The sequence below is a fragment of the Camelus dromedarius genome, chromosome 2, assembly GCF_036321535.1.
Source record: "Camelus dromedarius isolate mCamDro1 chromosome 2, mCamDro1.pat, whole genome shotgun sequence".
NCBI lineage: Eukaryota > Metazoa > Chordata > Mammalia > Artiodactyla > Camelidae > Camelus > Camelus dromedarius.
In genome coordinates this window covers 75,756,359-75,770,580 of record NC_087437.1, presented here as the reverse complement: position 1 = coordinate 75,770,580, position 14,222 = coordinate 75,756,359, and the positions used below count along the sequence as shown (strand labels likewise).

Here is a 14,222-nt window from a genome sequence, read left to right as displayed (position 1 = left end):
GGATGGGTACTTGAGCACGAAGCTTATAAAATCAAAGTAAACACCAGGGGAGAGTTCCGGCACAGTCTCACTTCTGACACCAAACACTGTCAGTTGTGCTTAAATCTCTAAGCTACTGGTGGGATCATGTCCTACATGGATGGTGTTGCCATAATCCATTATTTTCTGCAGCTGTCAAACTGGAGGCCTTGAGCTGGAAAGGTGCCGCCCCCAAAAATGAAACCCAGTTGCATCTGGAAGCCTACACCTCCATGGGAGCTCAAATCAGGCTGAGTGCAGTTCTGTGCTACACAGAACAGCTTTCTGTGCAGGAGGTAGGCTATTAAATGCTTTCCGAACTCCATTAGTTACTCCTGCCGAGAGTGAAAAAGTCCTCATAAATGCATAAAAATTAAATTGCCTATGAGGTAAGGAATGAGACGGTACTTTGCTACCAAATATTATTTTCCATTTAAATGGTCTACAGTCACACACACAAAGCAGAACCAGAGAGTGCATACTTGCAAGGAATGCAGCACTGACCAGGAATTCTGTGCCTGAAAATCTCATGCCATCTCAGTCTTTACAGTCTCCTGATTTGGCTTCAAGTTAACTTCCACTCTGTCCCCCGTTCCCACCTACGATGGAGCCCACAGTGCCATTCCAGGCCAGACGTGGGACTCAGGCTGGCCCAATCAGAGCGTCAGACTGTCTCTGTGCCTGAGGGAGGGAGGCACGTGGCCCAGTCAGCACTGAAGGGCAGTGAGGGGTGGAGGAGACTGTTGACAAAGGGCGTACACTCTTTTCCTCCCCTCTCCACCCCCTGAACTCTGGAGAAGGTGGGTCTGGGATTGTGGTCAGCCGTTTTACCATCACGTGCAACCTCTGAGTGAAAGCAACAAGGAGGAAAGCTGAAAACTGGAGACACTGGATCCTTAGGACACTGTTTTGAGGCCCACTATCTAGTTTTATGTACATCTGAATTTTCAGTTATATTAGCCCACATTAATAAATCCCACATTTCTTAGATTTAGGTTTACTTTCATTTGCAATCAAAATAGGTAACCAATTAAAATGGAAAATGATTTTAGTTGACATCTATGTCTTGGGAGAGACGTATCTCCTACAGATAAGGAGGGACCCTGTGAGGCAGGTGAGTGGCTTGCTGAGGCCCTCTGCTAGTTGACAGTGGGACTAGAACCAAGGTCCCCTGCTTTCTCAGGTGATATCTTCACTATTACTGTAGGGAAAATGAATGTGCTGGACTTGCTTAAAACTTTTAATTAAAACTTTATTCTGATCAAAAGCTTACCTATTGGATATTATTATAATACTTAAAAAATAATTTATAAGTTAATATTTTAAGTCATCCTTTGCACTGTTACCTAGGATATGGACTTGAAAATACAGTGATAAACCGAACGTCTCGGTCACGTGCTTGTGGTCTGCTGTAGCAGCAACAGAAATTAGCCCAACAAAAAGAGCTTAAAATGTTTTATTAAGTATATATAATATTACAGGGAAATATTTACAAAGTTATGTTTTTTAAATAAAAAAAGTATCTTGGCAAAGATTGCAGATATTCAAAGCTTCAAACAGTGATAAATTGATTTAATACATATAAAAAAACCTTTAACGGTAACACAGCTGTAAAACAACTTTGGTCTTTAAATCACTGCAAAAAATGGCTACTGACAAATAGCACACCTTTAATTGCTATGGAAAAAAGCCCCCAAGAGAGGATCCTGCACATAGCAACACTGGAGTTTTCTTTCTTTAGAATGGTTAATGGGTATTTATACGGTGTGTGATCTAATTCTCAATGATGGCTTTTTGTAAATAATGCTCTGCTTAATAAAAACAGAAATGCTTCCTTGTCTCACCAACTTTGATAACAACACTTTAAAGTTTCCACTGATGTTGCCTTACAGAGAAGCTTATTACGACTGCTCTCTTTTTTTCAAAAAGCTAAATTGATGGGGAAACTGGCTGTGCATGTTAAGTAAGAGCTGTCAAAAGCCAAAGGCAGGAAAACTTCCTGTTTACTGCTCATCTCCTAAGTCACCTGGATTATCCCCATTAGCCACAGAAAATGACTTAACAAAGGACCCCAGTGGGTGATGGCAGTTAGTGATTTTGGAAACATGACACATGTAAAACTAAGGTTTCTAAACAAACTCTCCATCAAATAAAACATGATAAAACGATAAAGGGTTGCCCAACAATCTTTTCTCCACTTTCCAACAACAGGTGAAAAAAGGGTGTGTAGTTCTATACATACACCACAGATGTCTGTTTTTGAATACTCATGTTAGGGCTAGCGAAATCCAGGTAACAAAGAGCTCAATTATTATTAATGAGAAGGAAGAGTAAACGTACCACTTTTTGAGCTTTATTATAACTCAAACTACAATTTGGTCGGTCACTTACTAAACTGACTACAGCATCCTGAAGAGAGCAATACTCCCAACTACAGGATAGCCCCATTGATGTAATTCTAACATTCACAGAAATTTAAACAGGCTGGATATGGGGTTTCCAGGTTAAAAAAATCATTACCTTTTACCGTTTTCAGAGCATGTGAGATCTGTCTATAAAGAAAACTCTCTAGCTCACCCTATTAAAAATAGTGGCAAATCTAAATACTCTCAATCATCAAACTTATGCAGTGAGTGTCTAATGTATGCAAAACACTGCAGGAAGAGAAGAAAAAAAAAAGGAATTTTTAAATTGAATGAGAGAAAGAAGACAAAAATCCAATAGAGCTACACAGAGACACATGAAGAACTAGGAAAGGAAGGTAAGAGATGAAGGAGGCAGCTACAAAGACAGGGGTAGACTGCAAAGGAGAGCCAGTGGGGGAGGAAGGCTGGGAGGATGTTTGAAGGAGAGAGAAATTTGATTTGGCTGAAAAGGCTGGAAAAATTTGTTGTCAAAATGACAAACGGTGTCACTCTGAGGACATACAGTAAATAAAAATGAACAAAGAGTCGGCGGCAAAAATTGGGACCAGTGACTAAAAAAGCAGATTATGGGGAGAAAAGTATTTGATGCACAAAACATTGTTAGCAACTTTAATTTGGTGTGGCAGAAAACTGGGAGCCAGTGTAAGTCTAATCTAAAGAGAACGAACTGGCCCAGCGATGCCCAAGCAACAGGGCTCCCGCTGCCATGGTCCCTTTTCCACAGAAGCCGATGATGGGTAAGATCACCTGGCGTTTCTCCTGCAACCTCTGTGCGATGTCTAGGGCAGCGCATGCCTCGAAAGACAGGCAGCATTAAAGGAAACACAAAGGATAAGCTAGCTCCAAGGCTGAACCCCAAATAAATGAGAGCTGACTACATATTAAAAGGTAAAAGTCTAATTCATAAAAAAGTTTACTATAAAGATTTTCACACCTGGCTGTTTTCTCAATAGAGAATAGCAGTCTGGATCTTTTTCAAGTCCATCGGCTTTTTTTCCTCCTTTCATCAAAACTGGATTCTAAAGTAACAAATGATATTAGTAAAATATAAATATTTTCAGAAGGAAAAAGAGCAGCAGGAGCCATTAGATTTGTATAAAGAGTACAGCTCCCTCTACATATGGTAACGTTCTGGACAGCAACACAATTAGGGAACTTTTTTTTCTTTTTCTTTTCAAGAAGAGCTGTCTTCATAGTGTGTTTACTTTTCTGAGAGGCATCAGCAGGTCATACATTTCGGTTTGCCACGGGCAAACCACTTGGTCCCAGCATAAAATATGACAATTGATTTGGCATAAAAGAGGTACACGGGAACATTCAGTGGACTGAGAAATAACCATTAATAATGCAACTACAAATAGGAACGTCTTATTGTTATTACACCAACAGGAAGAATAACTTGCATTTTTAGAGGGCATTGGTGAGCAGTCAAATGCTTGACAAATTACCTAGAATTTTTTAAGGTTTTAAGTGATCAAATATGCACGTCAAATGTAAGTCCACCCAATAAAGATCCGTTTTGAACTGTTTTTACTAAAAGCATGAAATTAACATTTGCTCTCCTGTAGGCACCCCGCCGTTGTCCATACAGAAGATGCACGTGCCTATCTTACACATGTGCACACACAAACACACCCACAGGGAAGAAAACGAGCGCTAATACTCTAATAAAGTACTCCAGGCGATCACAACTGTCAGAGTGTTAATCTTCTTCTAACAGGGGGTAGGAAACGTGGGGGTTCTGATTTACTTTTCAATCTTAGAGTAAGGTGAGTACGAGGCAGGACTACAGGAGGAGGATGACGGGTGTTAACCATGCAACACAGATACACAGTAATAAAGCCCCCCTTCAGGGCTGGCCTGTTGGCCTGACGGTGACACACAGTATGTTGCCATGCAGGAGACTCACAGTCCAAATCTCAATCTCGGTTTTTCATGCCCCAGATCAGAAAAGGAGTGAAGAAACATTGTAGATTGTGCCTTCAAATCCAAGGAAGGGAATACATATGTTACAACCATCGCTATTTTTGCCGAAAAGTGTGAACATAGTTCTCTGAGAATAAGTCTGGCTCCTTTCTGCAATGATGCTACCGTGTCACTGGACCATGTTCAAAGAGGAGAAAAAGTGCTACATCTTGTACAGCAGAAGCAAATAACAGGAGGACAAGACAGGATGTAAAGGGTTGTGTGAGGGGGAGAAAAAAAACATATCCATCAATAAAATTACCCTAAATCTGAAAAGGGTCTGTTACACTGTATGTTGAAGGAAAAATGTGTGAGTGGCAACCCCCAGGAATGAAGACCATGAACCCCATGACTGACAAATCACACATAGGCAGCATACACGATGTTCCCAACCAAATTCCTATCTGTACTTAAATGTGTTGTTCCCTTGAGGACACACTACTCTGCTAACATCACAACTGTCAAAGTGGCTGTGAACCTGAATTTGCTAAGGTTCGATGGAAGCCACTGTTCTCAATTATCTGTGGGTAACCGGGTTAGTGCCAGGTAATTCTCATCTGGAACCAATTTAAACTGGTGGCCTGGAGTCAAGAGGCCCAAGATCTGAAAGGCATCATTCTTGGAAGTTGCACACTCTACTTTTGCTCCTAATTGAATAAAAATAACAACAACAACAAAAAACTGGACCTCAATTGGGCACACAACACAGATCATAATTCTTTTATTAACTAAATTAAAAACACTTTAAATAAAAACTTAACTGTAATAATCATTCGAAGGCCAACAATTTACTTTCTCCCACAGATGGAGACTAGTTACTTTTCTTGTTTTCTTCTCCCAAACAGTGAATCAAGGCCATGGTGCTTTAACACAGGTGAATTTCTTTCACGTCTTACTACTCTCAGAATCAGAGTCCATCCCTTCACTTCAGTTACTCTGAAAAATGGAAAAATGAACATATAATTGCTATGTGTGTCTATTTTCTATGCATTAACAAGTTGACATATTTAAAAAATTGAAAATAAGTTTTGGATATACAGTATTTAAAAATAAGGAAAAATTATTTAATCTTAGATTTGCAAAGGTCACAGACATAAACCTGGTAAATCATTAGCCTTTTTGGTTACAGTTAAGTAAAAGCCAATTCCAAGTGGAAATAAAAATCATCAGTCTGATATTCTCTGTTTGCTGGGTTGGCTGATGAGAAGCCAAGAGATGTTGATTTTTCAAAGCAAAAGATATTGATCCTAGAATAAACATTCTGTCACATTCACTTTAGATGGACACCATTCACTTGCTTAAGTCAATCAAACACATGATTAGGTATAAGTGAAAGAGGAAATGGTACTGTGGTCCCAAGAGGGTGCTTGGGACCTCACTCACTGACAAGGCAGACACACTGTGAGCACTGTACACTGTCAGGAGGAAGGGCCCACCAGACAGGCATTTGGAAAAAACCCAACAAATTCTCAACAGCTAAAAATTAAGGGAATTTCAAAGGTCGTCATAGATTTCATGTGCTACGAACATGCAAAAACAGCTATAACTCCTGTTACAATGGCACAGACAGAGTCACATCTTAAGGGAAATTAACAAAAGAAGAGGCATTCAAGTTTCTCCTACTGGTTTTCTGAAAATGGAGAAAAATTTAGTTTCTTCATACAACTACAGAAGAATGACATCACAGTAGGAAAAGGAAAAAAACAAAGAAATTAACACCAGAATGTAAACGCAGACACACCATGCCACACTTTCAGGTACCAGTTCTTTTTTAATGTTATTTAATGTATTCCTACTAACCATGATTTTTTTTTTTAATGAGGGCAGTAGTTAGAATAACAAAACATGCATTTTTGTAATAAAAGCTGTGACACAAACTTAAAAAAGTGGGAACATTCTGTGACTGCTTATTGAACACAGTCTAATAAGCATTGTTTTAAACTGAGTCCAACACACAACTGGCATGTTTTCAATCTTAGGCAAAAATTAATTGCACTCAGGGAATATAGCCTCTTGGGTTAAATGCTGCACTTTGCTCTAGAGGTGAGCAGGTAGGTCACAGATTTTACAACAGTAAAATAGAAAGCAAACTATTTACATGATTAAGGAATGATTATAAAAGTCGAAGGTAGGAAGAAATTTTTGACAAAATAAAAACATAGTTATTAAAATGTTAACAGAACTGAAGTATCACGACATGTTATGGTAAAATCAAAACAAACACTCACAGCACTCAGAATCTCAGACTCACTTATTATAAGAACTGATAGATCTATGTCTTTGAAATATTCAATATAAATTAGAAGTTATTAGCCCAAAGTTCCAGAAAAAAAGCAAAAGCTGGAGCGAATAAACATTTCTCTCTCTCTTTGTAAATCCTCTCCCAAAAGGTTAGAACACAATTCTTGCTTTAAAAGCAGATATATTAAGTCTCCATGGGATAAATGCAATAAAATCACCAACACAAGCACGAAAGAAACCCTGTCAAGACGACAAAGATTTGTGCCCGATTATCTGTCTTATAAAAAGCATTTTAAAGTTACAGTCACCCGACACTGTAACTGAAAAATGTTTTTAAAAAACGTTTTTAAAAGTAATTCTCTGTTACGAGCAATATAACTGGAAAGTCTGATTAGTGACACCCTACAGCATTTATATTACTAGTTTTGCAACTATTAACACAGTAGATCTAAGTTTTATAAACCAAGAAATGTAGGCCTTTATGATTTGAGTGTCCCTTTTACTAAAAAAAAAAAAAAAAGCCACACTTCCAAGAAGCAATTTTATTTCTTTTCAATGTCCGTATTTTAACCCACCTATAACTACAGGTGCACTTTATACTTACCATCATTCATCATTCCTTTTGATTCTTTAAATGCTAAGAATTAGTAACAAGCCAAGCAGACAGTTAGTAAGATTCCGCAATTAGAAATCATTTCTAAATAAACTAATATGCAGCAGGATCATGCCAACTATTCCACAGCTCTAAAGCCAAGTTAATTTCAAGGTTATCATTTGATTACAAAAGCTTTCTGTGGATCATACCCACAGCCTACACAAGTCAGCTGGAAATAAAGATCTAGATTTAGGGAGAAAGAAAGTGAGATGTTTTCATCTCCCTCCATGATGATAGCCTGTGTCTTCCTGAAATTTATAATTAGAAGCTGAAATTATCTGGGATTCTTCTCTACTAGGGGTGTTACATTTCCTCGTGGCCAATTAAAAAGGCAGTGGTCCCCTCACCCAAATATCACTTGGCTAGCACAGGCAACTACTCAAGAGACACAGAACAGTGCATTTTTCTCAGAGGTGACAACATTACAAAAGCAACACTCAATTCTTGATGAAAAATCAAGAAAAGAGAGGTTAAGGCAAGAAAAATCCTAGATTCTTCCCAAGGCATAGACAGCACTTTAATTGCTTTGGGGGCCAGTTCAAACTATGATCTGGTAACGGATCAACAAAAATATACAAATTTGTAATAACCACATACCATTAAGGGGTTCCTCTACAGCTTTCTGGAAAATATTTAAAATATATTTACATAAAATAGAATTTATTTCATGTCCTTTTATACTAAAATTTATATACATTAACATTTAAACTATATAATAAACAGTGAATCCTATAGTCAAAAAAAAAAAAGGAAGGCAACATAGGTTAGTTAGAAAAGCAAGCTTGCAAAGTTTTATAATAAATAACTGCATTATTCTCTTAATATACTTTTTGTCATGCAGAATTTCCGATCCCACCCTGCCTCTCTCAGTTCAAGAAATCCTAACTTCTTGAAGCACAAACATGAATAGTAATATAATAAATAATACAGTTAAACCAGAGATGAGAGCAAAACAGAATCATTTTCAAGTCATGCAAATTGAACTCAGTAACAGGGAAAGAAAATGTGTTAGGATTTAAGGGTCTAATGGCTGAATTGTCTCTAACAGAGGTACTTTTAAAACTTCTGGCTGTTTGTGACCAAGGTAGCAATGGCATCAGTCTTTTTAAAATGGACACCTGTGTAAGATGCACCCTCACTTCCCTTGCCTTTCAGGCATGTCTGTGGAGGCTTGTCAGATAATCTCCACTTCCTGCCATGGACAGGAACCTTGCTTTTGGCACTGCGGATGAGTGATCATTAATCCTTTAAAGGAAGATGATGACATATAGTCCTTTCTAGATCTTATTTCCATAAAGTAGCCCATGTGCCTGTCACCATGATGAGTCTCTCTCTATAAAGGTTTTTTCACCCCCCTCATTTATCCCTCTCAGTTTACCTCCTAAATTTGCTCCTTTCCTTGGAATTTCCTCAGATAGCTTATTAAGGTATCCAAGATACAGTGAAAATGACAGTACAGTTTGGAGGAAGAAAAATGTTTATAAAATGAGGGAAAGAGGGAAATGAATCCTAATTCAGAACAGTCATTTTTCAGCTATATTTACATTTATTTTACAGACTGTCAATTTTAATGAAATCCATTTATTATAAACCCCTCTCCCTCATTTTTAAGCCTGAAATCTCATTCCGTGTATGCACATCAAATGGATCCAACAGGTGAGGCAATATATTGTAATCAGCTTCCTTTAGCAGATAATGACCGTTATTCTTACACAAAAACTTTCCAGTTCTGGGTGTGAGAAGTCTGCATAATCTTAAGGAATCATTTATTCTATCCCACTGCTACTAAATGGCCAGAGGTTTTAAAATAGATTGGATCTATTCATGCAAAGGTCATGAAATGACTTCAGTGTTCTCTTAATTTGATGTTACACTAAACAGCTAGCAAAGGGGTTCAATATCTCAATTACCATTCTTCAGTCTAAACCATTAAGCAATTCATTTAAGAAATTTTAACTTACCCTTGGAGGCTGTATAGTCCTGTGATCAGAAGCTGATAAAATTTAAAAAAAAAAAAAAAGTAAATTTAATAAATGGAAGAAATTAAGGCAATATTATGTTTAATTTTAAGATAAAATGTTCAGGACTAAAACTAAAAGTGTCAGAATCTCCACTGAAAGAGTTCTGGCTTTGACAGTCTATTAAAAATACAGAACACTCTTAATTATACACATTGACAGAATAAAATAATGCAAATGATCCACCTAAATCAAATAATAAACATACACATTCTACTCACTCCCACTTTAGACTCTGCATCCCTCCCTACTCAGCCCAGCTGGAATGTGGAAAGAACAGGGAGAGGACCACTCTCTGCCTCTCTTCCATCCCCCACCCTTAGCTCACTGCTCTTGTTTCCTGTAGCCCAGTCTTTTTTTTTATTCTCCCATCCTTACAGTTCTCAAAGCTCCAGATAGCTAACAAACTAAACAAACAAAAATTCGGATCCCTGTTGAGTTTAAAGAATGATTGTAGGCAACTAGTTTTAGCTACAACCAAGCCCCCCTCTCCTGCTTCTTAGCTTTCCAAGTTACCCTTCACTGCTTCTGAAAGGATTGGTTAATGAAGATGAAGGAATACAGGGCGTGAAGAAAGTGACAAAGGGAAAAGAAGTACTCTTGTTGCACAGGGAAGAAGAGAGAACTTACAATAACCCAGTGAGGAGGCCCCGAGGCAGCTAAAACCAGTCCTAAGGACAGAGTCAGGGTCCTGCAGACACAGAAGCGTCCAGTGACAGCACCCTGTGAATCACTCTGGAGGAGGGTCGCCAGTCCCACTGCCCCTGGACTGGGCAATGGCACTGGGTCTGCCCCCGAGCAGACTGCGGAGGCCCGCAGAACGGCTCTGGTCTTCTGTGCTCGTTATCTCCTGCTCCTCCACACCCACTCCATGAGGGGAAATGGGGCTGAGACCTGACCCAAGGGCAGCCAATCTACAGACGAGCCGGAAGCCGCTCAGTCTGGCTCCAACAGGGGAGACGGCCACTGACTGGCCCGTAAAGTCTCTCTCTCCCACTGGAACCTGAAGAGGAGGCACAGAAAGGCGGCTAGAAAGTTGGTGATGGGAAAGGAGGGGGAAGAGGAGACAGGAAGTAAGCAAGGAGAAGCTCAAGGCTTAGAGCCAAAGGTCAGAAAGATACATCAGTGAGAAGACACGAAGAGGAGAAGAGAACCCTGAGGAGAGGATGAGCTAGTTGGCCAGCAGGTGAAGAACTAAAGAGGGAGGAACCAAGCAGCTATCACTGGCAGAAGGGCATCAGCTCCCTCTTGTCACTGAGAGGGCAAATGATGACCCAGTCTTTAGAGATGCACTGGATTCTTCCAATTCCTAACTACTCACTATTGCACTCTCGGGGAGGCCCGGTTACATATCTGCTCTCATGAGATTTCCACCTCTGTTAGTGCCATGTGTAGCTTTAAAGTAAATCTCCACTGGAGGCACTTGGGAGTGCTTTGGTCCTTGCAACTAAACAAGAAGGAAACCTCTTTTTAAAGTACTATGGAGTGAAATATGTTGGGAATATGGGTAAATCACACTTAGCAGCCTCCCAGATAAACAAAGCAGAATTACAGAACTTTATTAGGGACAATCACGATACTGACATGTATATACAACTTACTTCAACTAAACCATGTCTTGCATCTATGTTTTATCAAGGAAAAGAGAACTGAGCAGCTATATAAATTTCTGATTGGTAATGTGAAGGCATGAAGGGTCAGAGGTAAGATTTTAGAGGTATATTTTTAAGCTTATAAATTATTTATCAGAATTAGTATTAAGAACTGCCAAGAAACTTCCTTCAATAACCCTAATAATGAGTAAAGAATAGCCTCTGAGTTCTAAATCTCAGGTCCAAGGAACGTCACATTTGGCTAGCCCTTTCTGAAACAAAGAGATCTACAAAGAATAGTGATTCAAAGGGCACTAGTCAGCTGTGATCCTTCTAATATTATAAAAGCAAACAGTGCAGAAGTTAATTTCGCTTGAGTTAATCCTCTCCAATAGGCATATGACCTATGTGACTAAAGAATGATTGTTATTTATCCGCTGTTACCATGGGCATAAGGCATTGACAGCTATATATATACATATATTTTTTTTTTTGAAATCACAAGCCTTGAACATTCCACACGAGCTCACTTGCAATGCTTCTTCTTGATTTGTTCTTTTCTCCCAGAAACACTTGACACATGCCATAAATATATTTCCAGGTTTTGAATTTTCAGGAATACTTTTTATGTTGATATCAGATTCACCTCTCGCCAGCAAGGGCAAGAAAATATCACCGAATTTTACATATCTTTTGCATGCCATTCTAAAATATCATGGTAAATAGAGTTTCTGACAGCTAGTAGGTTGATTTGTATGGAAACATGATTATATTCCCTCATACGGAACTAAATGGTAATGGCTTAAAAAACTTAACCAGTTTTGACCATTATAAAGAAGGAACATAAATGCCTGTATAGACAACACACCCAACGTCAGTGAGTTTAGTTAGTTCTTTTCAATCTTCTATATGTTTTTACATTGTTATTGTTCTGAGTCCTCAATTTCATTTTATGAAATTTAAACGTTTCCAGTAAAAAAAATAAACAAAAAACTCAACACCATTACAAAGGAAGAACATAGAAAATGAAATTTAAAACCCTACACTTTAAAGTAACAATTAAGGCTACAAATTTAAACTTGGAAATGATAAAAGTTAAACCTCTTACAGGGACACACACTTACTCCAAGACAGACTGGATTTCTTTTTTAAATCAACTGAGGATTTTATTACATTCAAGTCAAGATACATTCATTAGACTTTTCCAAAATAGAGCATCTGTAACAAGTAAAAGTTACATTGGTCGCACTTACAATTTTTACTTCCCAATACAAATGCTCAAATTTGCAACCTTAATGTTATGTATACTCATGAGGTACACATTCAGATTACATATGAAAAACACGTCAAATTTTCTAGTCTACCATATCATTTAAAGAGCTACGTTCCTGTACCTTTTCTCTTCTTGCCCTTCAATTGACCGAAGGTGGTTCTCTGAACTCTGGCATCAGACAAGTTGATTTAAAAGGTTAATTTAGAATATTCTCAAAATGTCAAAAAAAATTGGACTAAATTCTTTACTTACATATGGTATACTTAAATGTTAAGGTATGATAAAGAAAAAATAATTGGGGGAACTTTTCAGGATTTCAGTTTCACTTTGATTTTAATGTGAGAATAGCATGTTTGTAATTATACCATGTTCACAGGCTTCTTAGGGGTGTAGCGGTGGGGAAGTGGGGAAAGAAAGGTCGAGAGGGTAGCAGCTAGACAATGCCTATTCCCATTTGAGTCAGCATCTCCAGACCTGTTGGTCTTTGTTAGATACAGAAGGCCTGGGAGAGCATGGGAATAAAAGAGAGCGGTCCAGATAATGAGGGGAAAAAAGAACAAAGCACTGAGCACCCGTCACGGACACCTAACACTACATCACGCTGCGTGGATGCTGCAGGTCACATACTGTTCTCAAGCATTGATGGGAGCACTGCCACCAGCAGTGCCAGCTGCAAGAACCAGACAAGTGGTGACTAGAAGACTCACAAAAACAGAGTACGTATCAACATTCGTAGTGCGACGCTCATGATGGCTACCAAAGGAATGCCGCTCTGCTTCAGAAGTCTAAACTATTTTACAGCTTGAACTAAGAAAATTTTATCAAGGAAACAACTTCTTGCTTTCCCCTCTTCTCCACCTCTACATCCCTAAGAAGCCTCTGAAACCAGCGTAATTTATGACACAGGAACTAAAGATAGGTGAATTTTACTTAAGCATTTTAATTGTTTATCAAATAAGCATTAATTAAAGGGGACAAAGAATATATAACAGAATTGAATTCAATGATTAGTCAACGAAAGCTAAAGTTCAGAAATAAAGGTAAAATTTCTTTGAAAGTACTGTGCAGGTCATGTGGGGAATTTTCTAACTGTAACAATTCAAGGTTTGAGTTAACTTTTAGAAACACATAAAGCTCACCTAAAGAAAGTCAGTCAGAAAGACTGACTTTTTTACTCTATTAATTTGTAACTTTTGATTATTTTGACAAATGTTTGAGTCTTCTTTATTTCATAAATAAAAAACAGAAATCTTTTTTTTAAAGGGAGACTAATATAAACCAGATTGTAGGGAACATCTTTAGCTTAAAGTAAGACATCACAGTAGTTTTAAGTACCTAATATATTAAAAAGCATCTATCTTTATAAATGCATTAAAAATAAGAATTCATACAGAAATCTGTTATTTGAAAACTAGAAGATTAAATATTAAGTTTAGAGACATTAAGCCATGTCCATACTTACTAACAACTACTGGAAGAGTAGTAAAGGCCTAAATTTAAAACTCAGTGTTTTTATCATATTGGTTTTAACTAAAAATATGTTAAAATCCAAGAGTCAGAGGACACTGCTCTTTGATTAACGGAAGTGACAGATTTTGAATTTCAGTTCCTGTCTACTTAGGGGAGTCCAGGGCTGTAAATGGTCTGCAAGAAGAGGGGCAACTGACTAACAGGGCCCTGTGAAAGGGCTCTACCATGCAAACAATGGGCCAAGTAAACATCCTATTTTATGAATTAAAATGAATCCTCAACAATCTCTCCTTTCACTTCGTATAAAAAAGTCTATACATTCTAAAACAAGAAGCTGTTTTCTTTTAAACCAGCTAATAATCTAAACTTTGCATTCATTCATACGGCTTCTACCCTCCTTTACTGCCCCCAAAGCATTGCAATTTTATCATTTAAAAAAGCACAGCAGCATTCGCTGTGCTTTCTCGTGTTTGGAGTTACCAATACATTTCTTCGGTCCTAAATTGTAAGAATCAACCAAAATCATTATCCAGATTATACATTTGAAATTCTTGGCACAGGCTA

At 38.1% G+C, this 14,222-nt stretch overlaps 1 protein-coding gene across 6 annotated transcripts in view; it reads right to left on the bottom strand.

Annotated features, from left to right (window-relative positions):
- Positions 1–5,101: 5,101 nt before the first annotated feature.
- The window catches only part of CD47 (CD47 molecule), a 46,796-nt gene continuing 37,675 nt past the window's right edge, over positions 5,102–14,222 (bottom strand). Inside the window, exons 8-12 of one of the 6 annotated variants that reach the window (XR_004138260.2) lie at positions 12,310–12,356; positions 9,267–9,298; positions 7,903–7,927; positions 7,255–7,287; positions 5,102–5,345 (exon numbers count right to left, since the gene is read on the bottom strand). Coding sequence is in view for 3 of the 6 variants with exons in the window: in XM_031456161.2 (XP_031312021.1) it covers positions 5,341–5,345; positions 7,255–7,287; positions 7,903–7,927; positions 9,267–9,298 (95 nt within the window). In the remaining 3 variants the exon portion in view is untranslated. The remainder of the gene's footprint in view (positions 5,346–7,254; positions 7,288–7,902; positions 7,928–9,266; positions 9,299–12,309; positions 12,357–14,222) is intronic. The other 5 variants (XR_004138259.2, XM_031456161.2, XR_004138255.2 and 2 more) reach the window with 5 other exon arrangements.